Source organism: Giraffa tippelskirchi, chromosome 3 (assembly GCF_054371585.1).
Source record: "Giraffa tippelskirchi isolate mGirTip1 chromosome 3, T2T-mGirTip1v1.2.pri, whole genome shotgun sequence".
Lineage (NCBI taxonomy): Eukaryota > Metazoa > Chordata > Mammalia > Artiodactyla > Giraffidae > Giraffa > Giraffa tippelskirchi.
In genome coordinates, this window is record NC_137277.1 from 131594002 (window position 1) to 131620587 (window position 26586).

Sequence of the window (26586 nt, forward strand, 5' to 3'; positions counted from 1 at the left end):
TGGAGTTCCCTGTGGTCTATAGTAGGTTCTCATTAGTTATCCATTTTAAACGTATCAACAGTGTATAAATGTCAGTCCCAGTCCTAATCTCCCAATTCATCCCACCCCTTCTTTCCTTCCTTGTTCTCTACATCTGTGTCTCTATTTCTGATTTGCACATAGGTTCATCTGTACTATCTTTCTAGATTCTAAATTTATGTGTTAATATATGATAATTTGTTTTTCTCAATTCTCCCTTCAAAGGAATTTTGAGGTTTGGTTTACATAAAATTAAATGAAATCCTCTTATGTATTGAAATAGGTATAGCATCACTGATTTTAAGATCTGAACGAGTCTTCAGGAAGCATCTGTCCTAATTACCTCATTTTATAGATAACTGACACCAGGAAAGACAAGTGCTTGTCCCTGTGAACTCAGGGCAGCATGGTCAGTGCTGCTCTTCCTACTGTGTGGTCTCCTAATACCTTCGTGGGTCCTGTCACACAGTAGTCAGAGGTATGGGGCGGTCATCTAAGGGCTTCCTTATTCAATGTGTAGCCTGTGAATGGCCAGTGTCACCAACTGTCAGCTTGTGTGTAATGCAGATTCTCAGGTCCCACCCCAGACATAAACCTTGTGACAAAATCTCCAGATGACTCATGTGCACAGTAACTTCTAGAAGCTCTGCGCCTTGGCTCCACCCCTTTTCTCTCAGTCTCATCCTGGTGTCACTACTGGGCAAATCTGATGGGAAAATGTTTTCACTTCCTTCTCTGTTACTCAATATTATGAACTTGCCTGGAGCCATCCAGGGTTTTCTGAATTTTTTTCCCTAGCAGAATAAACAAGGGGTGTCTACCACCAGATCAGCAGTGCTCTGTTTGAGATAATTCTGAACAAAATGTTGCATGAAATACGGATTCATGGAATATGAATGCTCAGGTTTATTGCCCTGAATCTCCAAAAGTATAGAAAAGCCTGACTTTGTGCTTTGGAGGAAGAAGTGATTTGGCTTCAGTTTATTTTGCATGTCTCATCTCTGCCCACCTCTACCCCAACCCTCCCCATTCTTTTAAAGTGTCCTTCATTTAGCCTATGTGGCTAATACTTTAGTATGAATTAGTTTAAGGTCTTGGAGAAGGCAATGGCATCCCACTCCAGTACTCGTGCCTGGAAAATGCCATGGACGGAGGAGCCTGGTAGGCTACAGTCCATGGGGTCGCTAAGAGTCGGACATGACTGAGCGACTTCACTTTCACTTCACTTTCATGCATTGGAGAAGAAAATGGCAACCCACTCCAGTGTTCTTGCCTGGAGAATCCCAGGGATGGGGGAGCCTGGTGGGCTGCCGTCCATGGGGTTGCACAGAGTCGGACACGACTGAAGCGACTTAGCAGCAGCAGTTTAAGGTCTTACTCCTGCCAGGAATACTTGCAAGGAGAGGAAGGGTGAACTTGTAGACATGAGATTCTGGCTCAGGAAAGACTTAGCTGAGTAAAGGAAGCCACACAAGTGCATGAACCCAGGTCCAGGCTACAGACTCCCCTACCCCCCGACACCGCCTCTGCCACTGGCAGTGCATAAGTACCTTTGTTCCTTGGACAGTAACATTTACATTGTATGTAGTGTTGTGTGCTTCTGAAAACATTTTCAGATAAGTTATTTTATGCAAGTCTCATAACTGCCCTGTTAGGAAGGTGATATCATCCTCATTTTACAGACTTAAAGATATTTTGGATCTTTTAGCTTCTGAATTGAAGTCTAGACTCTGCTGTATGCTAGTGAAACTCTTAGTAGTACTTCCTGAAGAGTTTTTGTGTTCTGTTTTTTTACTTATGTGCATTTTTGACTAGTTAGTGCTGCTTTGATCCAGTGTCTGGGAAACAAACTCTTCCTGATTTCCACTATCCAGTCAATCCTAGAGAAATCAACCCTGAATATTCATTGGAAGGACTGATGTTGAAGCTGAAGCTCAAATAATTTGGCCACCTGATGTGAAGAGCCCTGGATGCTCTTTTCCTGCACTGGAAAAGACCCTGATCCTTGGAAAAATTGAAGGCGGGAGAAGAGGACGACAGAGGATGAGATGGTTGTATGGTATCACCGACTCAATGGACATGAGTTTGAGCAAGCTCCGGGAGATAGTGAAGGACAGGGAAGCCTGGCGTGCTGCAGTCCATGGGGTCCCAAAGAGTTGGACATGACTGAGTGACTGAACAACAAACAAAAAAGGGTGTTTTATTCCTTTCCTCCTTTCTCTCTTTCTCTTTCCTTCCTTCCTTTTTTTTCATGGCTTAAAATAGCAACAGGTATTTATTATTGCTCATAGTTTCTGTGGGACAGGAGGTAGGTGGTTCTGACTCAGTCACAGTTACATATTGGTGGTGCCTTGTCACAGGAATGCTTGAGGGGCTGGAGCATCCTGTGCCAGATGGCCCACCTACATGACTGGCAAGTGGGTGCTGGCTCTTGGAGGGGGGCCTCAGTTCCTCTCCATCCAGGTGGCTACCTAGGGCTTCTTGAATATCTTCACGACATGGTGGCTGCTGGCTTCCAGAGTGAACAATTCAATAGGTCAAGGCAGACACAACAGTGCCATTTATTGGAAGTCACACACTGATTTCCGCATTGTTCTACTAATCACCAAGGGTCTTTTCACAGTGGAGGCTTTTGGAAGGCAGGGCCCTTTCAGCCTCCAGTAAGACTGACTCTCATTCTGGAATTCTCTCTGCTCAGGATGCCTCAGCATGAATGGCCTCACCAGCGTGAACCAGTTCAGCTAAGTTGACTGAGAAAGTAAGGAGCTTGGAAATCGGGGCAAAAGGAGAGGGTTTTGTAGACTTGGGACCAATGTCCTCATTATTTAAAGGGCTGTGATGTGAAAGAGCAACTATCTTCTTGTGGGCAAAGGGGGATTTACCATGAAGATCATCAGGTTTAAGCTTTAGGGCTCCTGACTTGTATGGGCCCCTTCCAAGACCCTAATTCTCATTTTAAATCTTTAAATGTGTCTTATTTCACTTAAGCCGCCCCTCCCCCACCCCACCCCAAACTGTATGGTTTTCAGAACTAACAAAACCTGGATCCACCCCTTTCTGTGACTCCAGAGAGAAAACCAGGACCTAAAATACTGGTGGAAATCTAGGGTAAGGATGTTCTTTCACTAGAGGAAAAATCTTTCCATGGCCAGGACCATTCTACCAAAAGTGGGTTATTCAAGTCAACACCTTGCCCACAGTCATTCTTCCTAATAACACCCTGTCTTTCCTGCTAATAGATCTTGGACTTTTTTAAGAAGCTGATAGTGAGCCCTTAATCTCAGAGACAGCAGGTTCTCCCCTAAACCCCAAGTGTGAATTTTAATTGGTCTAAAGCAGTGATGGTATCCTTTTCTCCTGCTATTTCAGGCAGTTAATCCCATTCAATGAGACAGGGTGTGTTGGGACATCCTTCCCTGAATTAAAGACAGCTTCACTAGGAATTCCCTGGTGGTCCAGTGGTTAAGACTCAACACTTTTACTGCTATGGACCTGAGAGTTCAGGAAACTAAGACCTTGCAAACCATATGGTGCAACGCCCCTCCCCGCACCCCCCACCAAAAAAAAGACAAGGTTACAGGAAGAGGAGATATTTTCCCCATTCCCTTTCATTTCTGAAACTCAGGAAGAAGAGCTGGAAACACTGCAGCCCTCCTGTGGCCAGTAGGCTAGAAGCATAAAAACCAGAATCAACATACTAAGGATGGCAGAACAGAAAAAGTAAGAGTTTAGGATTCTATAGGACTGTTGACCTGAACCAATACTAGGCAGCCAATTACCTTTAGATTACTAGGTTAAAAAACAAAACAAAAAACTTCTTATTTTTTTAAGCTACAGTTAATTGTGTTCTCTATTACTTGCAGCCAAATGTATTTTTACTTAATCCAGCTGTGTTTAAGGAAACCACATTCTCTGTCTCAGGTAGGAGGCAGTTAGTGGGCTAATTCACCACAAAATAGGAATGTTGCAGAGGGTATCTATGATTGAAGAGAGGATTTGGTGAGGGGATAAATTGTTACAGGGAATAATCTTTCATGATCAGAGCACAACAGCCTCCTATGACTTAGGTCTCACCCACCAAGATTTCATATTTCTTTAAACCTATAACAATCTTTCTCGGCCTATTTCTCTCACCCCAACACCACCCTTGACGTGTATAAGTAAGTAAGTAAGTGAAGTCACTCAGTCGTGTCCGACTCTTTGCGACCCCATGAACTGTAGCCTACCAGGCTCCTCTGTCCATGGGATTTTACAGGCAAGAATACTGGAGTGGGTTGCCATTTCCTTCTCCAGGAGATCTTCCCAACCCAGGGATTGAACCCTGGTCTCCCACATTGTAGGCAGAAACTTTACCATCGGAGCCACCAGGGAAGACGTGTATGCTGCATGCTAAATTGTGTCAGTCATGTCTGATTCTTTGCAGCCCCATGGACTGTAGCCCACCAGGCTCCTCCGTCCATGGGATTCTCCAGGCAAGAATACTGGAGTGGGTTGCCATGCCCTCCTCCAGGGGATCTTCCCAACCCAGGGATTTAACCTGAGTCTCTTATGTCTCCTGCATTGATAGGCAGGTTCTTTACAACGAGCGCCACTTGGGAAGCCCACCACCTTTGACAGGAGTCAGCAAAAGGATAAAGTGGAAAGGGAGAAGAGGACCCTTTCTCTAAACTAGTGTGCTAGGCAACAATTTAGGACAGGGAAGCACGTTTATAAATATTGACAGAAATGTTTCCATTATTGATCAGTAAACAGAAAAAGTAGAATACAGCTTTCACATGTATAAACACTGATAATGCTTGGGTAGAGACAGCCCTGATAGACTGAGTGGATGGCACTCAAGACCAAACAGTTCTCAAACAGTGTAATCTAATTCCTGGGTCTCAGGAAGGCTATCCATGGGGTACATGGCCCAGACAGTTTTTTTAAAAAAACTTTTTACTGTGGAAAAAAATGTAAACCTGTACATAAAATGACAGAATATTTTAATGATTCTATCACCCAGCTTCACGCCCTGGCCCTTTCTGGTTTCATCTATACATGAACCACTTCCCTCCCTCCATGATGCATCATTGTCATCATTTTTTTTTTGAAGTATAGTTGATTTACAATGTTGTGTTAATTTCTGCTGTACAGGGTAGTGACTCAGTTATACATACCTTCTTCTTTCATATTCTTTTCCATTATGGTTTATCACAGGATGTTGAATATAGTCCCCTGGGCTATGTAGTAGGACCTTGTTGTTTATCCATTCTGTATATTATGGTTTGCTCCTGCTAATACCAAACTTCCAATCCATCCCTCTCCTACCCTCTCATCCTAGGCAATCACAAGTTTGTTCTCTGTGTCTGTGAGTTTCTGTTTTGTAGACAAGTTCATTTGTATCATATTTTAGATTTCAAGTATAAGTGACATCATACGGTATTTGTCTTTTTGACTTGCTTCACTTCACTTAGTATGATAATCTCTAGGTCCATCCATGGCATTATTTCATTCTTTTTAATGGCTGCATCATTGCTTTTTTATTGAGCTAAAATTCAAAGATGACTTATTGATGAAGCTATTTTTAAAAAGTAGAGAAAGAAAGCTTCTCTACTTTAATACTGTAAATGGAAACAGTGACAGACTTTATTTTCTTGGGCTCCAAAATCACTGTGGACAGCCATGAAATTCAAAGACGCTTGCTCCTTGAAGAAAAGCTATGACAAACCTAGGCAGCATACTAAAAAGCAGAGACATCACATTGCCAACAAAGGTTCATATAGTCCAAGCTATGGTTTTTCCAGTAGTCACATACAGATGTGAGAGTTGGACCATCGAGAAGGCTGAGCACCAAAGAATTGATGCGTTCAAATTGTGGTGTTGGAGAAAACTCTTGAGAGTCCCTTGGACAGCAAGGAGATCAAACCAGTTAATCCTAAAGAAAATCAACCTTGAATATTCACTGGAAGGACTGATGCTGAAGCTGAAGCTCCAATACTTTGGCCATCTGATGCGAAGAGCCGACTCATTGGAAAAGACCCTGATACTGGGAAAGACTGAGGGCAAGAGGAGAAGGGGTCAACAGAGGATGAGATGGTTGGATGGCATCTCCAACTGGATGGACATGAGTTCCAGCAGACTCTGGGAGAAAGTGAAGGAAAGGGAAGACTGGTGTGCTACAGTTCATGGGGTTGCAAAGAGTTGGACATGACAGAGCACCTGAACAACAACAGCAATAACAACTTTAATACTATTATTAAAAAAAAAAAGAGGTGGAATCTTCTTCCTATCCCTGAAACTGACCTTGCCTTCTGACATGCTTCACCCAATAACAGAGAACAGAAGTGACTGTGTGTGATTCTGGGCATTGCCCTTAGTAGGCCTTGGAGCTCCAGTTTTCACTCTGAGGGGCTTGAGTCATTTCAAGTACCCTGATGGAGATGCCCAAGTCAATCCAGCTGCTCCTAAGAGCCACCCCAGCTGAGATGCCACGCAGATGAGTGAAACCCTTTGGGCAACTCCAGTTCCTGTTGAGTTGCCCCAACCCACAGCGCAGAGGGCAGAAGCCAGCTGTGCTTACCAAGCCCAGCTGTTTAGACTTGGGGTGGTGCAGGGTCAAACTGGCAGTGCCAAATCCTAGGAAGGGCCCTTCTTCCAGCCAGCAGGTCCTCCATTGAACCCCTGGGTGCTCTGCCCAAGGTCTGGGGGCCCCTTCAGCTCAGTTCTGTCCTCTCTGACTTGCCTCTGTCTGAGGGCTCTTCCCTCTGCCCCTACCCCTAGCCACCCTGCTTACAGAGCAGGCCATGCAGGGGCGCACCTTCACCACCTTCAGGCCCTCACTCCAAGACTTTCCTCTTTCCCTACCAGTCTGTGTAAGATCACCAGCCCTCCCTCTGTCCAGGCTTCTAGTTTTCTCTGTGTCATTTAGCAATGCCTAACTCTAGTACCTGGGACTTCCGCGGTGGCGCAGTGCTAAAGCATCCGCCTGCCCATGCAGGAGACACAAGAGACGCAGATTCAATCCCTGGGTCTGGAAGACCCCAGGGAGTAGGAAATGGCAACCCATTCCAGTATTCTTGCCTGGAAAATCCCATGGACTGAGGAGCCTGGAGGGATACCGTCTATGGGGTCGCAAAGAGTCCGAAGCGACGCGCACGCACGCAACCCTAGTGTCCAAGGAGAACCGCGAATAGTGCTGAATTTTACTATCCGGTGACATTCACTTTCTCTGTTTCCTGCCAGCTCTGAAGCCGTACGAGGGCTCTGTTTGCCCCGTTTATCCGTGGTACCGCCACTGTCCAGAATACACTCTGGCCCTTCGCAGGCACTTCCCTGAATTCTCCGTACACAGAAAGGATGAAACGTTCCCTGTTAAGCAGAAATTTCCTGTTTCCCGCCGCTGCCTTACTGTTCTTCTTGTCTCCAGAATACAGCCCGGCAAGTAAATATTTGCTGAGTGAATTAATTTGTTGAAGGGCTGACAGCATGTCCTGGCGGTACCTGACGCTGGACTCCGTCTGCAGGGTAAGCCGCATCTGTGACAAGACAAACGTGGGGGCGCCGCTGGCGCGCACCCTCAGGGCACCCGGCTTTGGCAGCGCCCCTTTAAACCTGCGGTCAGCTCGCGAGCCAGGTCGGCATCGCCGCTTTAACCGAACATCGCTCCGCCCCGCCATTTCCGGGGCGGTGTCATTGCCCATTTAAGAGTGGCGTGCCCCGCCTCTAGGGCGGAGCTTAGGGGCTTTAAGGGAGGGGCGGTTGCGGCTGGGGTCCGCCGGGATTAGTGCGGTGGGCGCGCCTCTGGCCGCCATTTCTCAGCGTTTCCCCGGAGCCGCCCCCTCGCCGCCTCGCTCGGCCCTGTCCCCTCCAGTAGCCTCGAGTGGTCGCCGCCAGGTAAGGGTGCCACCCGCCTGGCTCCTCAAGCCCTCCTCGCCTGCACCGGGGCTGCGGCCTTGCCGGGGACCCTCAGGCCGCCCGGCGCTTCGAGGTCGGCAGCCGAACATGTCCAGCGAAGGGCGGGCGGGCGGCGGCCGAGGGGCCGGCGCGGAGGGAGGGAGGCCTTACGGGCGTCCACCTGCGGGCGAACGTGGCCGCTCCGGGACGTACAGAGGACTGGTAGCGAGCGCGCTGGGCTGACGCGCACTGGAGGCAGACCGGCAGGTGTCCGGCGTAGGGGTAGGGGTGGGGGTACGAGTTGGGGTGTGGGGGCTCCGGGACCCGCTCTCCCTTGCGCCCCGCGGCCGGGCCCAATGCATGGCTCCTGGGGTCGGCTTCAGTAGTACCAGCGTTTATGGTTCTGCTGTCTGACCAGCAATAGCCGAGTCTTTTATACCTTTTGGCTACGTTTTAATATCAAGTGTGTTTTTCAGAGTTAGGGAAAAGTTTCCTTTCATTCCATTTCTGCCCTCTAACAGGTTGCTGAATCTGGCACCGTGGATTGTTCGTACATAAGCTAGTTTGCAGGTTTTCTTCTTTAGGTAAAAGAAGTTCACTAGGAAACCATATGTGTGATTAACTGTTGAATTACTCTCTTGCAAATACTCTCTCTGTTGGGATGATTAGGATGAAGGGTGTTAATATCCTGATGGTGTTCGCTGTAGGTTGGCTTATGGCTTTGTCAAAAAGCAAGTGCTGGAGACAGGGTTTTAGAAAGACCCAGGATGTTCTTAACTTACTGCAAGTAATATTTCCTTGGGGTGGGGGTAGCAATTGTTTATCAAAGGTTGCGTCCACCAGTCACAGGAGAGTGTATACATATCACGACAAAACTTTTGCATTTTAGTATGTATAAAAAAAAGTTAATTTAGGTGGTAAATGGATGACTTCGGTTTGCAATTTCCCACTTAAACTCTCCTAGTTCATAGCTGAAAAGTCAGGCGTAATAGATTCAATACTATTTTAAAAAATGTGTGTATATATTTATTTATATATATATATATATATATACACACACACACACCTACCATCCAAAAATTCCATTGTGTCATTTCAGACAAGCTCCTTATTGAGCGCCTGATAGGCATATTGCAGTGCCCGCTGGGTCACCGTGGGGAACGAGTCAGACTAGGTCTCTGTCCTTGCGTCTTGGTGGGGGGAAATACCCAGTAAAATACAAGTTGGTATCTTAAGGGTTGCAAAGAGCACACTAGGGGTACTAAAAGGAGACCCTGATTTAGAAAGCAGGGAATGATTTTCTGAGGAAAAGACATTTCAGCCAGAAATCTGAAGATGGCCATGTGAAGTGGGAGGCGGGGGTTTGGGTGGGGGGGTGGGTAGCGGGGGGAGTTGAAGGGGAAGGGGCATTCCAGAAAGCTGGAGCAGCTAAGGCGGAAAAAAGGCCCCCAGTTGAAAGACGCTTGGGCTGAGTGAAAGAGTTACTAGAGCGGAGCGAGCAGAGGGGAGTGGGCGCCGGAAGGGTCGGGGCGGCGGAGGAGCTGGAGCCCGGAGCAAGGCAGTTAAAGGTTGTTAACAGGAGTCTGATTGGTGGTTGCTTAAATCCACTGCTGTGGCTTGGTGAAGGGTGCTGGGAGTGGGGGCGGGATGGGAAAAGCGTGAATGTAGGGGGCGGGGAGTGAATGTGGCAAAGCTTTTAAAAACAAGCAAAACAGTAAATTAAAAAAAATAAACTCCGAACATATTCATATATTCTTATTATAGAAAAGTTAAGTATCTCCACACGACCCTTTCTAGAGGTAACCTCACTTTAGTTTGTGTGTCCTAATTAGCTTTTGTGTGTATGTAAAGTGTCTGTGTCAGCTGTATTTTATAAAAACAGCTTTGTTGTATGCCATTGGATGAACCATTATTTAACTACTTGCGTGATGATAGAGGCATTTAACATTTTCTTAATTATGCCCTGAAAATTCTTGTTTCTATGGCTTGGAGCGCATATGGGACATTTCTTTTTAGGACATCCTACCAGAAATACAATTGCTGCGTGAAAGGGTGTGTGTAAACATTGTTTTTCATATATCCTTTTCAATACTGGATATCTAGAGTCTTTTAAATGACAGACACTATCTTATTTTTTTAATTTGGACTTCCTTGGTTACTACTGAGGTTGAACATCTTTGTAATGAGTATTTCTTTATTGCATGTCTTCTTTTAGAGTTTGTTTCTTCATATCGTGTCCATTTTTTCTCTTCTGGGTTGTTTATCTTAACTATGTGTGATAGTTCTTTATTAAACTGCATGATAATCTTTCAAAAAATTTTTTTGCAGAAAACAATTTAAAAGCCCATCACCCTAATATAATGTTTGTTTTTTCCTAGTACTTCTTTTACTTCTTTAGCTCATCTGAAATTTTTCATATTTTTTTATAAAAAACCTTGTTTGTGGCATTGAGTTTCATAGTTCAAAATACATAGATATTAAATAAGAAAGAAGTTGTATTTTTCCTTAGCAAGTTAACTCTACTTGTATAATGAATCTTATTTTTAAGATGTAGGATGAGGTGAAAGAAAACTTGTTTTATAATTCATTTACTTGCTAGGAACCACAAAGTTGTAGTGCATTTTGAGCACTTTTTCCCTTAAAAAAGCTTTTTTATTATGGAAAAATTCAATATATACAGAAGTAGTCAGAAGAATGTTATTGGTCTCTAAGTACCCATCAGCTTCAGCAGTTGATGGCCAGCCATCAGGTCATTTTGTCTCACCTCTTCCCACTTAACTCCCTTCCTTGTATTATTTTGATGTGAGTCCTAGAAATCATATCATTTCTTCTATAAATGTTTGAGTATGTATTTTTAAAAGATTAAGATTATTCTTAAAAAACGTATTTTTAATGCCACTATTTTATCCAAAAGAAAATTGGCAGCACTTCCTTGATTATCATAAACAATCCAGTTGGTGTTCAGATGTGTATATGTATAATTTGTGTCCTTAGAAAGTTCAGATGACAACTGTCATGGTTTTGCAAGTTTATCTATTACATAGGAGTATTCATACTTATAAAATGAGGTTGTAATTCCCAATTTATAGCTACTGAATTATTTTTTAAATGTTATTTAATTTAATATTTCAGCTTTTCTTTTTATCATGTTTACAAATGCATTTAGTTTAAAACATTAGCTGGTTATGCAAGACTTCTTGTAAGTTTTATATATATAATAGTAAATGTATGATTGGCAAAATATTTTAGTTTGAGATAATTTTAGACTTACGTCAAAGTTACAGTAGTAGTACAGGGTTCCCATGTATCTTTCATCTAGCTTCCCTCATTGATAATATCTGATAACATAAGAAGAATCTAAAATAGGTCCACACTTTGTGATTATCTCTGAATCTGTAGTTTCCTTTGTATCTCTCTCTCTTTTTTTATCTGCTTGCTGCTTATTTCTTGAATATGCTGAATTAAGTTTTAAAAAACAAATTCATCATGTATGTTTTATGATTGCATTTTTACTCAGCATCTTTTTAGCTGTGGTCTTTGATAATTTCTTTCTTATTTCTATAATGTGAGTTATGCTCATTGAAAGACCAAGATTTGGAGTCAGAAAATCAGAGTTTGAACCCCTGTCTTCACTATTTACTAAATAATGGACTTGGTCAGTGGTTTAATTTCTGTGACTTTTAGTTTGCTTATCAAAATAAGACAATATTTTTAGGGAGTTTTTCTGAGTACCAATGGAGATTGTCTACTCCAATCTCCAGAGTAAACATTTGTTGCATTTGATGATGAAATGTGCTAAGTGGCTAACTATTCAAAGTAGGAATTGTATCCTTTAGGAGCTTACAGTAAAGGAGATAGGTGTGTAAATGAATAATTAAAATCTCTTTAGTGAGACAAAAATATTTTCATGGTTCAGTGAAAGTTTTATGGGAATGACTAACTCTTTAGATGTCAGAGAATGTTCCTCAGGGGAGATACAGATAGGGTTAAGTTAAAATGAACAAGCAGAGATCCTCTGACATAAGGGGGTTAGAAGTCTTAGGGTGACAAGTACAGCCTTTTGTAGGCAGCTGAAATGAGACTGGCCAGTGAGGTCCAAAGGGAGCATTGTCCGCGGGAAAAGAAGCCTGCGGAGGAGACTGGGCCCAGATGTTATATGTGTGCTTTGTAAACTGAAACGCTATCTGAAATTTTAGCTATTTTTTTAAGGTATAAACAGATGAATGTACAAATGACAAGTATGGTGGCTTTGCCAGTTTACCTAATTATGCTGGAAGGTGGCTCAGCTGGTAAAAAATCCACCTGCAATGAAGGAGACCTGGGTTCGAACCCTGGGTTGGAAAGATCCCCTGGAGAAGGGAACGGCTACCCACTCCAGCAGTCTGGCCTGTAGAATTTCACAGGGTCCACGGGGTGGCAAAGAATCAGACATGACTGAACGACTTTCACTTACATCCATACTTGTAATGTGTGTACAGTAATCTTTGTAGATACTTAGGTTTTCATGTGATAGCATTTGTTTATTTTTAAGTTAGCTCTTATTTTTATCAAGTTTATCTAGTGGTAAGAGTCACCTGATACAAAGTCATCTTCTAAAAAAGAGCATACTCCTGAATTTTTCTTCCTCCTCAAGGCAACCACTTTCATATTTTATTTTATTTTATTTTTTATTTTTATTTTTTTAAACGTATTTATTCATTTGGCTGCACTGGTTCTTAGGTGCAGCGTGTGGGATCTAGTTCCCTGACCTGGGGTTGAACCTGAGCCCCCTGCATTGGAAGCGCAGAGTCTTAGCCACTGGACCACCAGGGAAGCCCCCACTTTCATATTTTAAATAATACGCTCATTGATGCTTCTTGATTTTTAGTTTCACGTAGTTTCATGAACTACCTATTGAATTCCTACCAGGCAAGATGAGGAATTAACTTTCTGTTCACCCTTACCTGTATTAGCCACCTCTTCTGAGTTATCGTTACTTTATACTTATGGTTAGATCAGTATTAATGTTAATATATTATGACTTAATTATTAGCTGAGTCATAAAGTGCACTGTGATTATTTCCCTCTCTGCACAACTTGTTTTCTCTGTAATTCATAATTTATTTCTTGGCTTAGTTACATGCACTTATATTTCTCAAACTCTTCTTAGTTTTGGAAGTTAAACTTTAGATTAGCAAGATAGTTTTTATGATGTGTTTTTATTTTATATGTGCTGTATTTAACCTCTTAATTATTTTGATTAATGTTCTTAATGGAGATAAGGAAAGAAGTAGCATTAATTTGACATCGTAAAGAATTGTTTATATTATGTAGCAGCTTAAAGTCTAAGTAATAGTAGAATATGTGATAAAAACTTTCATTTGAATTATATTTGTATTTTAGCTAAAACAGGTGATTATTTTTGTGTTAGTACTATAAATGGTCAGAGAAGTAATGAAACTTCTTAGGATGATTGTTATTATCAAAGGGCACCTTAGTGTATGGCATCGTATCCTAGTGTTTGTGGGGGTATATGACTATTGTACACATAATTTATTGACCGAAAAGACCTGATGAACTTAATAAATGTTTACCCCTCTTGGCAGATTAGCTCCTTACAACATAGTCCAGAAAGCTTAAAATTGCTGTGAGCTCAATGCCCTGAGCTCTGTTTTATATTAAGGTCTTTGAAGTAGCCAGTTTTAAATTTTTTTTTTCAAATTTACTTGATCAGGTGTATTTTTTTAATAACATATCGCTGATGTCGCTGATGTCCACAGAACTTTACTAAACTACGCCATTTGAGAGCAGATTGCGGGAGACCACTGACCCCTCTTTCTCTTGGTTCCGCAGTGACAAGATGCTGAGCTTCTTCCGCAGGACGCTCGGGCGCCGCTCGATGCGCAAACAGGCCGAGAAGGACCGGCTCCGTGAGGCCCAGCGCGCGGCCACGCACATCCCTGCGGCCGGGGACGCGCGGGCCGTCATCACCTGCCGGGTGTCCCTTCTGGATGGGACCGACGTCAGCGTGGACTTGCCGGTACGGAGGGCGGGCTGACTTGTGTGTTCGTCCTGAGGTCACTTGCTTCTTCTGAGCTGGTACCTTGCTGGGGGATGAGTTCATACCAGCTGGTGCCGATCAGGCGCCGAGGTGCACAGGTGCCTGGATCAGGTGGCCTGAGATACGTGGAGGGATAGTAAATACTTCCTGGAATTAGTGGCAGCTAACCGGAACTTTCAGATGTCAGGGCAGTTGCTGACTGAGTCCTGTGTGTGTGTTTGTGCGTGCCCCGCGTTCTTCGGGATGGCATTATGCAGTGTGCTTTCTGAGGAGTTCTCACAGTCTTGGTTGAGCAGTTACTAAAGCAGTGAGACTCTTTGGGAAGAATGATGATACTTACATGGTTCCGGTAAGACTCATAGTTCTCTGAACCTTTTTGTAATTTTCAAAACACTTTCCTTTCCTCAATACAAGTGCTTTCTCCACCCTTGGGTGTGCTTGTAGAAATTTCAATGGAATGAAGTGAGGAAAAGGACTTTGTTGATATCCCTCAGCTCTGACTGCCCATCTCTTTCTTCCCAAAGTAGTTTGCAGGATGGTTTTTCCATACGCTGTAATCTTTATTTTAAGACTGGATGTTGTAATTATATTCAGATTTGGGTGTTTTTTTTTTTTTTGCAGTTATGAGTAATCATAACTCAATGTGAAACAATCCAATGTATTTGAAAGGACTTCACTTATTCCTAGCAGATCTTTTTCTGAGGGAGGAGAGGTAGCTGTATGGTTTGGGGGGAAGTAGAGTTTCTTTCTGAGCTGTTTGCTAATACCAAATCTCTTTCTCATGCCTTTGTCCTATATAAAAATATTTACATAACTGAGCTGTGAAATGTGTGATTTGAGGTGTCGTTGAATGTTCCAGTATCTTCCCTCCCCACAGATTCTTTTTAGTACATGCTCCTTCACCCAGAATGCAGTTTTTAAAAAAACCCTTAATGTGAGGTGATGGCTTGGGGGCTGCTATAATATATAGTCCAATAAGTTCTGGAAGACCTTCAGCTCACAGAGTGAGAGGTTAAGGAATTGAATGACTTGTTTTAATGAATATTCTGATTAATTTCATAATTTAGAATGTACTAGTATATATCTTTTACGTTTTAAAAATAATGGCATATGATAAAATTACTCTTAAGACACAGGATATCTTGAAATGTTTTGAAGTCATGTTTATGAGTATTTATTATGTTTATACATTGCTCAGTTGCTCAGTCATGTCCTGAGTTTGCAGCCCCATGGACTGTAGCCCACCAGACTTATCTTGTCTGGAGTTTTCCAGACAAGAATACTGGTGTGGGTTGCCATTTCCTACTCCAGGGGATCTTCCCGACCCAGGGATTGAACCCACATCTTTTATGTCTCCTGCATTGGCAGTATTGTCCCGTATTCCAATATGTGATACTTTGTGAGGATAGTTTGCATATTCATTTCTTATTTGACAGGTATCCTAAGAGTTTTGTGTACTAGTCCGTTAAAATAGTCTTAGGTGTGTGGTGAAAAACTTGAGATTGCTGTATAAGAGAGTGGAAAGAAGTCTCTTATTACCTAATGTTTGAAGTACGAAGTCTCAAGTTTGCTGATGGAGGAGAAGATACTAGGAGAGTAGAATTTGGAAAGGAGTTTTTTTAAAAGGCAGTGTATTGTAGAAGAGAAAACAGCACTAGGTTTTAAAGTAGTGGAATAAACAGCTAGTGACTGGTATGGAATGGTTTCCTTTGCTTGGTGTACTCAGTAAGGGCCTGTGATGCTTGATCAAGGCCCAAAATGTTAGCTAGCCTCTCTCATGCAGACAATTGTAGTGAAAGAGCCAAGAGTTTTAGATTTGACTCTTTGTGGAAGTAGAATAGTTGCCTTTTCAGCTCTGCAGTGTGGGTGAAACCCTAGAGTTAGTAAACTGTAGATGCTTGTGTGGATATGTGGGTATATCCCCCCTCCCCCCTCGCCGCAGCTAAACTGCCTTACTGAAGAGAAAGGCTAGAGGAATAGTGATTTCTGGGAAGAAAAGTCTTTCTCTTTTTCTAATTTAGCTTTTCAACCATTAGAGTTAATTTTGGAAATTAAATGAAGCACATACTTATTTCCCATTGGGGTTAGCATCAGTATTGATCATATCTATCAACATGGAACTCAGATGATTGCCCAGGCAATCTATAAGGGATTACCTGTAATTAAGTAGAGAAATCTAGATCTATACACTTCAAATTAATATATACTAGTAGTAATGGTCATTTTCTTTCTTCAGTTCTCCTTTCCTCTCAAAATTGGAGGAGGGATTTAAAAATCTACTTTTTTTTTTTTTTTGAAGGAACTAATGCCTTTTAGTAAATAATGAAGGCATCAGGTAGAAATTCCTAATTATCCCTGCTTTTTAAACTTTATCTTTGGAAATGCCACAGTATGTCCTTTGATTTATGAGCTTAGAATTGGTTAGTAAGCAGCTTGTCTTGTAAAACTCTGCTTTTCCTGAGTTTTAAATTAATAGGAAATATTTGATTAACCATTATATAATAATTTTTATATATCTACAGGTACAGATGCTGAAGTCTTTAAATTATATAGACCATTATATCTTAAATGAAAAACACCCCATGTTCACTAATTGTAAGACAACATTATTAAGATGGCAGTACCCCCAAAACTTTACAGATTCAATATAATCCCCAACAGAATATCAGCTGATTTGTTTGTGGAGATAGAGAAGCTGATTTTAAAATTCATGTGCAATTGCATGGGACCGGAATAGCCAAAACAATACTGAAAAAGAACAAAGTAGTAGGACTTACATGTCCCAATTTCAAGACTTATACTATTAAAGCAGTAGTAATCTAGATAGTGTGCTTTGCTGGTACAAGAACCAATGGAACAGAATAGAGAACCCAGAAATAAACCCACACATTTATGGTCAGTTGAATTTTGATAGGCTGCCAGAGCCATTCAATGCAGGGAAAAAGAAAAATCTTTTCAACAGCCTTTTGTATATGAGTAACACACACAGAAGAATGAAGATGGACCCTTAACTCCTACGTATACAAAAATTAACTCAAAATGGATCAAAGTCCTAAACATAAGACTATAAAAGTCTCAGGGGAAAATATAGGAATAAATCTTCATGACCTTGGATTTCATGCTAGTTTCTTGGATAATGACACCAAAAACATGAACAATAAAAGAGTAAATAAATTGAACTTGATCAGAATTATAACCTTTGTGCCTCAAAGGACACCATCAAGAGAGTGTAAAGACTGTCACATAATGAGAGGAAGTATTTGAAAATTGTATCTAATAAGTAGCTGGAATATGTGGAGAATTGTTAGCACCCAATAATAAAGACAACCCAATTTAAAAATGGCCAAAGGATCTGAGTAGACCTTCCTCCAGATAGGATATACAAATGACCAACAAGCACATGAAATGCTTGACAACATTAATCGTCAGAGAAATGCAAATAAAAACCATGCTATTTCATACCAACTTGGAATGCTAGAATAAAAATGTCAGATATTATCAAGTGTTGGTGAGGAAGTGGAGAGATCTGAACTCTCTTATATGTTTCAACAGGAATGTTAAAGTGGTCCAGCTGCTCTGAAAAACAATCTGGTAGTTCCTCAAATGATTAAACGTAGTTACCATGTGATTCAGCAATTTCATTTCTAGGCATATGCCCAAGAGATGTTTACACAAAAACTTGTACACAGATATCCATAGCAGCATTATTCTGGATAACCAAAAGGTAGAAACAACCCAGCTACCTGTCAGCAGACCAGTGGACTAACAAAATATGTTACATCTGTAAATAGAATACTGCTGGACCACAAAGGAAATAGGACTGATAGCTTCTACATGGTACGTGCTACATAGGTGAACTTTGAAAACACTATGCTGGGTGAAAGAAGCCAGTGACAAAAGGTCACACACTGTGTGATTCCATTCATGTGAAAGTCCAGAATAGAGAAATCCAAAAGGGGGAAAAGGTACATTAGAGGTTTCCTAGGGTAGAAGGGTGAGAGAATGGTGAAAAGGGTAGTTAGGCCCATAGCTAAAGGTTATGAGGTTTCTTTTTGAGGTGATGAAGATTTTCTAAAATTAGTTTGAATATGTCTTCGTGTACTTAAAAAAATATTTGTTAGGCTGTGCCAGGTCTTAATACAGCATATGGGATCTAGTTCCCTGACCAGGTATTGAACCTGGGCCTCCTGCATTGGGAGCACAGCGTCTTAGCCACTGGACCACCAGGGAAGTCCTGAATTATATAGTTTTAATGGGTAAATGATGTTGTTCAATTGCTAAGTCATGTCCAACTTTTTGTGACCCCATGGACTGCAGCACTCCAGGCTTCCCTGTCCTTCACTATCTCCCAGAGTTTGCTCAAACTCATTCCATTGAGTCAGTGATGCCATCCACACATCTCATCCTCTGTTGCCTCCTTCTCTGCCTTCCCTTAATCTTTACCAGCATCAGGATCTTTTCCAGTGAGTTGGCTCTTCACATTATGTGGCCAGAGTATTGGAACTTCAGTTTCAGCGTCAGTCCTTCCAATGAATATATTCAGGGTTGATTTCCTTTAGGATTGACTGGTTTGATCACCTTGCTGTCCAAGGGACTCTCAAAAATCTTCTCCAGCACCATAGTTTGAAAGCATCAATTCTGCAGCATGCAGCCTTTTTTATGGTCCAGCTCTCACATTTGTACATGCCTACTTGGAAAAACTCATAGCTTTGACTATAATGGACCTTTGTCAGCAAAGTGATATCTCTGTTTTTTAATACATTGTCTAGGTTTATCATAGCTTTTCTTCTAAGGAGCAAGAGTCTTTGAATTTCACGGCTGTGGTCACCATCCTTAGTGATTTTGGAGCCCAAGAAAATAAAGTCTCACTGCTTCCACTTTTTCCTCTCCTGTTTGCCATGAAATGATGGAACCAGATGCCATGATCTTAGTGTTTTGGATGTTGAGTTTTAAGCCAGCTTTTTCACTCTTCTTTCACATTCGTCAAGAGGCTCTTCAGTTCCTATTCACTTTATGCCATTAAGGTGGTATCATCTGCATATCTGAGGTTGTTGATATTTCTCCCAGCAATCTTGCTTCCAGATTGTGATTCATCCACCTCAGCATTTTGCATGATGCACTCTGAATGTAAGTTAAATAAGCGAGTTGTTGACAATATACAGCCTTGTTGTAAATGATCTGGTATGTGATTTATATCTCAAAGCTGTTTAAGAAAAAGAACGCATAGATTTTTTTTGTATACTTATGTTTTATTCCACTTGAGGTTTTTTAGTAGTTAAGGAACATGATAAAGGTGATACATAGCTATGATTTAGAAGTGATAATAGCATATTAAAAAGCAGAGACATTACTTTGCCAACAAAGGTCCATCTAGTCAAGGCTATGATTTTTCCAGTGGTCATGTATGGATGTGAGAGTTGGACTGTGAAGAAAGCTGAGCGCCGAAGAATTGATGCTTTTGAACTGTGGTGTGGGAGAAGACTCTTGAGAGTCCCTTGGACTGCAAGGAGATCCAACCTGTCCATCCAAGGAGATCCAACCAGTCCATCCTAAAGGAGATCGGCCCTGGGTGTTCATTGGAAGGACTAATGTTGAAGCTGAAACTCCAATACTTTGGCCACCTCATGCGACGAGTTGACTCATTGGAAAAGACCCTGATACTGGGAAGGATTGGGGGCAGGAGGAGAAGGGGATGCCAGAGGGTGAGATGGTTGGATGGCATCACCGACCTGATGGACGTAAGTTTGGGTAAACTCCAGGAGTTGGTGATGGACAAGGAGGCCTGGCGTGCTGCGGTTCATGGGGTTGGAAAGAGTCGGACATGACTGAACGACTAAACTGAACTGAACTAATGGTTGATTTATTACAGGAAAGAGAAGCAAGAGACTGTACAGTAGTATAAAGTGAAAGTGAAAAGTGTTAGTCACTCAGTCGTGTCTGACTCTTTGCAACCCCATAGCCTATAGCCTGCCAGACTCCTCTGTCCATGGAATTCTTCAGGCAAGAATACTGGAGTGGATAGCCATTCCCTTCTCCAGGGGATCTTCCAGACCCTGGGATTGAACCCGGGTCTCCTGCATTGCAGACAGATTCTTTACTGTCTGAGCCACCAGGGAAGCCCCTGTACAGTAATAAAGACGTAAGATAATGAGGCTGCAGACTAATCGTGGCTGTGAGTTTGCAGTGGAAGAAATGTGTTGTATGTGTATATGGGAAGAGGAGAATGAAGATTAGAAATGAGCAAAATATAATTCGAACTCTGGTGTAGAGGGTAATGTTGAATGTGTGGAAGATCGTGAAAGGGTAGTCGGGCTGTCCTGGAAATAAGGGGTGAAGTGGGGAAAAGGGCTTCAGTGGGATGTGTTTAGAAGCCATATTTTAGAAGGCTTAAAGGAATTATTGGGGACTGTCTTTTATTTTTTGTATGTTTTGTAGTCCTTTATATCTATTGGGTGCTTAATAAATAAATATTGTTTAGTTGTGTGAGGAAATGCATGAAGGGAAAATGGGGGGTTGGAGAATGGGGAAACACGAGATTTGGCAGTAAAAGGAAGACAGGAAAACAACACAGTAAAAGGAAGACAGAACACAGCAGATAGAGAATGGCTGCATGGGGAGATCTGAGTTTGTTTCTATGGATTTATATACACAGGTGGAAATGATAGGAGGAGTGTTCTAGGAGACTGATGGGAAGATGCTATCTTGATGCTCATAGTCTTCATCAAAAAGAGGATGTGAAGTGAGCACTGGGTCTGAATGAGGTGATGACCTAGATTAATTTTTTAGGAGAGGAAAGGATATAAGTAATGAACACTAGTCTAGATTTAACCGAAAAATTGTAGTTTGCCAGAGCTGTGTGGATCTTTGTTTTCACTCTTTGTTTTCTGCTTGATTCATATTCAGTAGCTGCAAGGTGGAGAGTAAATGAAGACGAATAGGATGTTGACCCTGGGATCAAGGATTTCACATCCATATTCTACACACTGTGGACACTATTGGACCTTCTTACTATTTGCCCAGGCATAGTAGACCACTTTGCAACCCTGTGCCTTTGGACAGGTTTATACTAACTAGAATTACAGAGTAGCACAGGAAGGAGGATTTAGTGTCTGGCTTTTTGGACAGTAACACAGATGTACTGATTCTTGAAATCAGAGTTCATTGGAGACCTAAAGTACATTCTAAGCAGAAAGAACTGCATTTTGCTAAGGCTCAGGTAAGACTTACTGGGGAAATTATAAACAGGTAAAAATGCTAAAGTGATAGGAGAGAAGGCTATAAGAGTAAGCAAGAAACAGTTGTTGTTGTTGTTGTCTAGTTGCTAGATCTTGTCCAACTCTTTTGGACCCCATGGACTGTAGCCTGCCAGGCTCCTCTGTCCATGGGATTTCCTTCTCCAGGGGGATCTTCGTGATCTAGGGATCAAACCGGTGTCTCCTGCATTAACAGGCAGATTCTTTACCATTGAGCCACCTGGGTAGCTCAGGGAACAGTTAGGAAAAACTATCTTATGCCTTGGAATTTGCACCTTAATCTGTAGAGAAAGAGGAATAGTTAAAGGATTCTAAAGATGAGAGTGATGTTCTGTTTTGCAGTTTTAGGAAGTATTATGTTGGCAGTTTCTGCCTCTTGATCTTCTGACTCTTGCCTGTCTTGAGTCTCTCTGTCTTCAGCCCCACCATAGACTGTCAAGATTCCGTATCTTTCTTCATTTTGTTTATGCCTAAGGTGGCAGAGTTGTGTTAACCCTTTACTTTACTACTTTTAGGCAGATTTAACTCACCCACATTTCCTTGGCATTTTGTTTATACTGCAAGGATAGCACACATATTTATTGTGTTTAAACTAGTTGTGAATGATTTTATTCTTACTAAGAACCTTGTGATTGCTTAAGGATGAGAAATACAAGCATATTCAGCCATATATCTCTAGTGGCTAGTACATAATAGATGTCTGTTCAGTAGTTATTAAATAGAATTGAATGATATACTATGTCAAAAATGTTATTTCCTGTAAACTAGTAAGTGCACAATGAAGTGAAAAATCTTTAAGAAAGTAAGGAATGAGAAAGAAACAAAAACACTGATTCAGAAAGGTACATGCACTTCAGTGTTCATAGCAGCAATATTTACAGTAATAGCCAGGACATGGATGCAACCTGAATGTCCATTGACAGGGGAATGTATAAAGAAGATGTGGTACATATATACATTGGAGTATTACTCAGCCATAAGAAGGATGAAATTTTGCCATTTGCAACAAAGCAAATAAACTTGGAGTATATTATGCTAAGTGAACTAAGTCAGACAGAGAAAATCAAATACTGTATGTTATCACTTATATGTGGAATCTAAAAAATAAAACAAACTAGTGAATACAACAGAAAAGAAGCAGACTCACAAAAGTATAGAACAAACTGGTGGTGACCAGTAGGGAGAGGAAAGATGGGCGGGGCAAGCTTGGGGAGGGAACTATGAGGTACACATTACTCTGTATAAAATGAATCAGGATGTATTGTATAGCACAGGACATGCAGTCAATAGTTTACAATAAGTGTAGAATATAACCTTTAAAGATTGTGAATCACTATATTGTACTTCTGTAACTTATATAATATTGTACATCAACTAAACTTCAATAAAAAAAATTTTTTTAAAGACACTATGTTAAAAAGAGACATAATGGGATAGATCCATTTGTTTTAGTTACTGTTTCGAGGGTTGATAGTAACAGATTGATAATTTTAAAAATTATGATTGAGTCAGGTGTTCACCTAAACAGGATATTATCAAGATCACATTTTCTGTCCAACTGCTGCTAAGCCTAGGCAGGAGAAGGTGCAGGGCTGCCCCTGCCTAGAAAAATCCTGTTGGAGGCTATGCTTCGGTGAACCAAAGGAGAAGGGACAGCTGTGAGCTTGTCGGCCCTGAACTGGAAGCCCTTCATGTACAGAGGCCTGACCTCCACCCTAGCTGAGTTCAGTAGGTTTCCAGTTGATTTAACCAAGACACAGCTCCAGATTCAAGACCAGAAGAATGATGCAAACTTTAAAGAAATCAAGTATTGAGCAATGTTGAATGCATTAGTGAGGATAGGCAGAGAGGAAGGCCTGAAAGCACTATATTTGAGGAGTACCCTGTGATGTTACACCAGGCCTCCTGTGGCGCCATCAAGATAGGCACCTACCAGAGCTTAAAGTGGCTATTTGTCAAGTGCCCAGAAGATGAAACTCTTCTCATAAATGTGGTCTGTGGAGTTCTCTCTGGAGTCATATCCTCAACCATTTCCATTTCAGCTAATGTATTGAAAATTCAGATGGCAGCAGAAAACAACACCCTTCAAGGAGGAGTAATAGGCAACTTCATTAACATTTACTAGCAAGAGGGAACAAGAGGACTGTGGAAAGGCGTGTCCCTTATTGCTCAGAGGGCCACCAATGTTGGCTGCATGGAGCTGTGGGTTTATAACCTCACTGAAAGCATCTGATTTTCTCGCACCTAATGGGAGACACTGTGTAACCCATTTTCTCTTAAGCTTCAGCTCTGTGTTGGCAGGAGCCCTGGCCTCAAACCCTATCAATGTGAGAACACGTACGATGAATTGGAGTCATTCTTGATGGCAGACGCCCTGGTTTCACAAGTACCCTGCGTTGCTTGTAATAGACATGGAAGAATGAAGGGGTTTTTTGCTCTTTGTAAAGGGTTTTGGCCAAGTTGGTTGAGACTTGGTCCTTGGAATATTATTTTCTTTGTGACATACAAGCAGTTGAAGGAATTGAATTTGTGACAAGACTGCATGAGACATCCTTCTGAAAAGGCTCACTTCTGAAATAGCAAAGCTTCCAGTCTTTCCCACTGCTTTGCCCGCCCCAGATGCTTAGGTGTGAGCAACAACACAAGTAACTGTGTTAGTGTGAATTGCTGTGTCTTGGCCTTGGGTGCTCTGCACCAAACATTTAATGGCACAAACTGTAACATCCAGACACTAGTTCTTACCAGCCAAGTACCCTTCCACATCAAATGTAACATGAAATGCACGTTTCTTGCTAAAGAAAGGTTGCATGAACGTCAGGAACTGTGGATCGTTTCCTTTGCAGGGAGTAACTCCTGATGGATCTCAGATCGTAGCTGAGACTCCTAGATGTTCTCAAGAAGCTCATCCAAACCATGGAATAGAGCCTCTGAGAAAGTGTCATTGTTCTGAACTTCTGGGAGGCTTTGGCTTTGTGTCTGCTGAAGAAGTTCACACATAGAGACCTGGTATACCTCAGGTATAAACAGTGCAGGATATAGATCACTGGAACATTGCAGTGCTTTGCAGTTTCTTGTTTTGGCAGTGTCTTTCACTTATAGTAAGTGATTTTTAAACCTTTTACCACTTGAGGTTTGTGAGGAATTGTTGCAAAGTATTAATTTCTAAACTCAGGATGGTATAATGCGTTAGCTTGGAAGGTAGCAAAATCTGTGTTGGTGGGAGATGTTTTTAAGCGAGTTGGGTCCTTCTTAATTTTAGATTTTAGCAAGTTTCTGTTTCCCAGTCTGTAAGATGAGGATGATAACTGCTACTGATATTGAGAATCAAGTGAAAAAAATAGTAGTTGCTACTCTTGATTGTAGGATAAGTGTGTTTACATCATGCTTTCATACAGCCATAATCCAAAAATAAATGGTCTGGTGTATTGAAGAGAATTATTTTATCGTGAGCTTCTTCTGAGTGAGGTTCTTTGATAAAAGCCATGTGAAAGAAAGTGGTTAAGGTTTTATTATGTTTTCCTTAGAAAAAGGTTGCAAGTGAATCAAAGAGTTGATTTTTTCAGATTTCCCAGATTTCACTTTAGTTCTGGTCCTGTTTATTAACTTATTTCTTGTCTTGGACTTCCTAATCGATTTGGATGGAAAATGACTGCTTGAAATTTGAAAAGTGATTTTTCGTGTACCTAGAGTTTGAAAAGAGGTATATAGTATCTTCCTTCTTGTTTTTCTGAAAACGGTATCATTCTTCTTTGCCGTGTTCATCTTACTGTTTTCAAAATAGTGACTTTGAGCGCCCCACAACCTTTACACTTCAAGAAGACGTCCCCAGGAAATGAAATATTTAATATTTACTTGGGTACCTTCGGTTCTACCCTTTGAGAGTAACTTAAATACATACTCAGTGGGGCTCTAGGACAGACACTTCTGCAGTAAATGCAGGTTCCCAGTCGGTCCAGCCCCTGGGCTGCTTCCTCCCTTGAAGTGACATAGAAGCCACACATGTTTTTCTTGGGGATAGGACAATTTTCCTCCCAATCACCTTCACCTTGTCTTCTTTATTAATGCTGACTTTGAAAACAAGATTTTTGTGAAGCAGAATTTTAGTTCCAAAAGTAAGATTTAAGGCACGAAAGGAGGTCAGAGGAGCAGGTGAGTGTTGATTGCTTCAAGACCCAAGTTGAAATCCAGTTCTCCCTGACCAGCTCCAAATGTGATGCTGAAGAGCTGAGCCCTTTCAGGCCTCATCCCTTGTAATGAATCATATCTTTACAGAGGAATTTTTTTTTCTTCTTACCAGAATAGTTCCACTGAGGTGGTAAGGGTTTTCCATAGAAAAGCTTTCACTTTTGTGTTCCTTGAGTTTAAAGGATGACTGACTATTTTATGAGATTTTTTTTATGAGCCACTCTTTTTTTTCTTTTAATGTAGAAAACATTTTAAGTGTACATATACTCCCTAGGACAGTATAAGCAAGTTAATTTTGAAGACCATGTAAAGATTGAATACCATGCAATATTCATTATATCAGTTTGTTCAGATATGTACATGTTCATGTGTGTGTGTGTGTGTTTGCTCAGTTGTGTCTGACTCTTTGCGACCCCAGGGATTGTAGCCCACCAGGTTCCTCTGTCCATGTTCACACCAGAATGAAAAGACAGCCAAGCCTCACTGTAAAAGCACATTTTTAAGATAAAAATATAGTATTTCTTTAGTGCAGATTTATTAAATACCTTATGAAACAGTCTTGTTTTGATTTTTTTTTTTCTTTGTGGCTTCCTGAAAAAGTAATGCAATTGTTGAAGTTTCTAACCCAAGAAAGAACTTGAAGAACTGGGAGCTCGGTCCCCTTGTTTCCAGGGCTGTGACTATAAGTCCCCACCTCCTCTCATTCCCTTGGGTAAATGTGGCAAAGGGATTTTTACCTTTTATAATCAAAATGAAGAAAGTGGATTTTTTTGTTTGCTTGTGGATTTGTTTAATCATTGATGCTAAGTATTGCCTGATTGAGATATAAAAAAGTTTCTGTTCTCTATATTTGTTCGTGTGTTGGAAATAGTGTATGTTATATAAAGACTATAAAAGTTTTCATAAGCCTTTATTGACTATGCCAAAGCCTTTGACTTTGTGGATCACAATAAACTGTGGAAAATTCTGAAAGAGATGGGAATACCAGACCATCTGACCTGTCTCTTGAGAAACCTGTATGCAGGTCAGGAAGCAACAGTTAGAACTGGACATGGAACAACAGACTGGTTCCAAATAGAAAAAGGAGTCCATCAAGGCTGTATATTGTCACCCTGCTTATTTAACTTATATGCAGAGTATATCGTGAGAAACGCTGGGCTGGAAGAAGCACAAGCTGAAATCAAGATTGCTGGGAGAAATACCAATAACCTCAGATAT

At 41.4% G+C, this 26586-nt stretch overlaps 1 protein-coding gene, 1 non-coding gene and 1 pseudogene across 10 annotated transcripts in view; 2 read left to right on the plus strand and 1 right to left on the minus strand.

Moving 5' to 3' along the window:
• The first annotated feature begins 7726 nt into the window (after nt 1–7726).
• The window catches only part of EPB41L5 (erythrocyte membrane protein band 4.1 like 5), a 155652-nt gene continuing 136792 nt past the window's right edge, over nt 7727–26586 (plus strand). For all 9 annotated transcript variants that reach the window (XM_081575976.1, XM_081575977.1, XM_081575973.1 and 6 more), the window contains exons 1-2: nt 7727–7890; nt 13723–13909. In XM_081575976.1, coding sequence (XP_081432102.1) covers nt 13730–13909 — 180 coding nt within the window. In that variant the 5' untranslated portion in view covers nt 7727–7890; nt 13723–13729. The remainder of the gene's footprint in view (nt 7891–13722; nt 13910–26586) is intronic.
• On the minus strand, nt 18088–18160 carry TRNAG-CCC (transfer RNA glycine (anticodon CCC)). The gene has a single exon. It is a non-coding gene; the product is annotated as a tRNA-Gly (tRNA).
• On the plus strand, nt 22854–23716 carry LOC145540734 (kidney mitochondrial carrier protein 1 pseudogene; annotated as a pseudogene).